This window comes from Phragmites australis, chromosome 15, assembly GCF_958298935.1.
Source record: "Phragmites australis chromosome 15, lpPhrAust1.1, whole genome shotgun sequence".
NCBI classification, from domain to species: domain Eukaryota; kingdom Viridiplantae; phylum Streptophyta; class Magnoliopsida; order Poales; family Poaceae; genus Phragmites; species Phragmites australis.
Window position 1 is genome coordinate 22000755 of NC_084935.1, and position 2573 is coordinate 22003327.

Below are 2573 nucleotides of genomic sequence, written 5' to 3' on the forward strand. Positions count from 1 at the left end.
TTTACAGTTGCTCTAGATTAATTTTTTTTTTATTTCAACAGACTAACTATTTCCAATTTTGATAATGGAGGATCAACGTGTTAACCATAACAACATAAACTAACCAGATGGTTCACGCAAAATCTTGAGTCAAGATAACTATCGTAGGTATAATTTGAACTGTTCCGTGGTACTAGGAACATCTGTTGACATTTGCTTTCTAAGAGGTTCGCCTGAACTCGTCAGTGCTTTAACTACTCCAGAAGTCCTCTTTACCTGGTTCACGCTTGAACCAAACCGAAATGTATTGGGAATTGCATGTTTTTTGGGAGTACCCTGTTTCATTTATAGTAGGATGTGTGTTGGGAGAGAGTTCGATTGAGGAATTTAGTCTAGCAATATTTGAAGCTATAGTTATTGGACATGGATGGTTATGTGGTGAAGGATGATTTCTTATTCGGATGAGATTATTGTGGTGGATATCGTAAAAAAACATTTTAAAGCATGACACAAGATGGCGCTTGTGAGGAGAAAAGGGATGCCCACATGAAGAAGATTAAGGGGGAAGAGTTGTGAGGAGAATAGTGATTTTAAAGCATGAGACACGAAAACAAACTTTATGTTTGTTGCATGTCTACAACTCTACATTGTTGTTGCGTCTGCCAAGATTATTGCTACTCAGGAGCAGTTGTTCTTGCGCTCACAAGAAGGGGATCTAATGATAGTTGCTGTGTTGGTGAGGTACCTAGCGGTGGAAGCACTGTCCGAAGCTAGCACTCAGATCAGACGTCTGAACACTAGCTGCACCCTTTTCTCTTGCAAGATGATGCGATAAGATCGTCTTTGATTAAGAATTGTATACGTTTATGTTATTCATGATCTCCTGCCATTGACTGATGCATACAGATTTTATTTTTGTTCAGGGCATGTATGCAGGAGGCAAGGTAGCTAGCAAGGCTTGGTACAGAAGCAACGCTGTCGGAAGACTGGGAAGCCATGGCACTTGCCTCCGGTGAAACCTTCCGTCAGGCAAACAGTTGCGCAATTCTGATCGCGCACGCAGAGGCCCACAAACTTGTGGCTCTGCGACTCGCAATCCCTCGCCAATGCAACACGCACTGGCCCCTGCATCTCTGCACACACAATTTATAGTAACATCGTGTAAGCTACTTTGAATAACTTTATGAATACATAGCTGTATGTTTATATATTGGGCACCACTGCCCCCCAGCTATTTGGTGGACTCAGGCCTTGTTTTCAGCACGGAACTTCCTAGTATCTTGCAACAATTCTATTGCTTCCTTGAGATTCTTTCTAAAATTTGTGAATCTTAAAATCTTCGTGCACACTTATCGACGACACAAGAATGGAATTATCAGACAATATATGTACCAGTAGAACCAAAGAGAAGCAGGAGGACGACGACTGCGAAGAGCTTCGGGGACAGATCCATTCTAGCCTTCTGAAGGATCAGAGGATTGTAGTGGATGAAGAGATAGATGAAACAAGAAAGGGGTTACCCTTCTTATATGCTTGTAGGCTATAGCAGCACACAGATGTTTTTGGGTTGTTCCCAGAGGAGCACAGACTTTTATTGCTGCTGCAACTGACCTGCAACAACTGTAGCCAGTACATGGTCCAAGTGGCAGCCACTATGTGCTCTAATGCCGTTACTGCCGGAAGTAAATGCATGCATTAGTGGTTCATGGAGTTTCTGCTTTGTGCTTTATCTCAGAGCTGGTTAACTTTCAATGGATCGAATCTTCAGTCCAATCTTAAACCTTGTTTCTGCTGAGATTAGATGAATTTAACATTAGACTAGCATTTTGTCAGTGCGTTGCAACAGGAGACAAAAATTCGTACAAACTTCTGAACCATGTATCTGATATAGAGCTTTCTCAATGGATAAAGTTAGATGCCGACAGAAACACTATTATGCAAAAGTAGAGGACCGATAAAGTCATATTCATAACTGAAGGTTTAAACATAATGCTCCATCTCTAGAGGAGCGACTACTATTATATATGAGGTTTTGTGAATGTTCGTTAACAAAGTAAGATAGGGGTACATATTTAGAGAATTATTACCTCGATGACTTTGTGATGAAGAAGGAAAGTCATAATGATGACGCTATGTGTAATGACCAATCAAGATGATATTTTGGCTCTTGCAATATATGGGAACAAGTCAATTGGAGATATGAACAACAGAAGATTGAATATCATAGCCACTCATCTTTAATGCTCTTTTTGCAGCTGGCTATTTATAGCCCATGTCCATTAATATTGATATAGCTTCATCTGGTACTTGAAGCTAATTTTATATGCATTTAGCAAAATACAAGGGTGGTATTGGTTGGCCGAACATGAAATATGATAAAGCATTAAGAAGCATCAATATTTATTAACTTTAGTTAAAAAATAAAAAAAGGATTATTGCAGTGAAGTTTGAACAGTTCCCCTATTGCTGCAACCACAAATTGCACACACTCTTCGATGACACATGTCAGGACCCTGATCTTGGGTTCCCTTGTGCCTCCTGTATCAGTCCCTGGATCGAGTAGCTGATACGTACAGAATTCAATAAAATGATAT

General features: G+C 40.1%; 1 protein-coding gene across 1 annotated transcript; it reads right to left on the reverse strand.

Moving 5' to 3' along the window:
* Positions 1-867: 867 nt before the first annotated feature.
* LOC133893374 (defensin Tk-AMP-D4-like) lies at positions 868-1500 on the reverse strand. The gene is made up of 2 exons (XM_062334376.1): positions 1372-1500; positions 868-1112 (listed from the first exon to the last, which is right to left on the reverse strand). Exons 1-2 carry the CDS (start codon positions 1430-1432, stop codon positions 928-930), a joined length of 246 nt encoding a protein of 81 aa, XP_062190360.1. The 5' UTR covers positions 1433-1500; the 3' UTR covers positions 868-927.
* Between the last annotated feature and the right edge of the window lie 1073 nt (positions 1501-2573).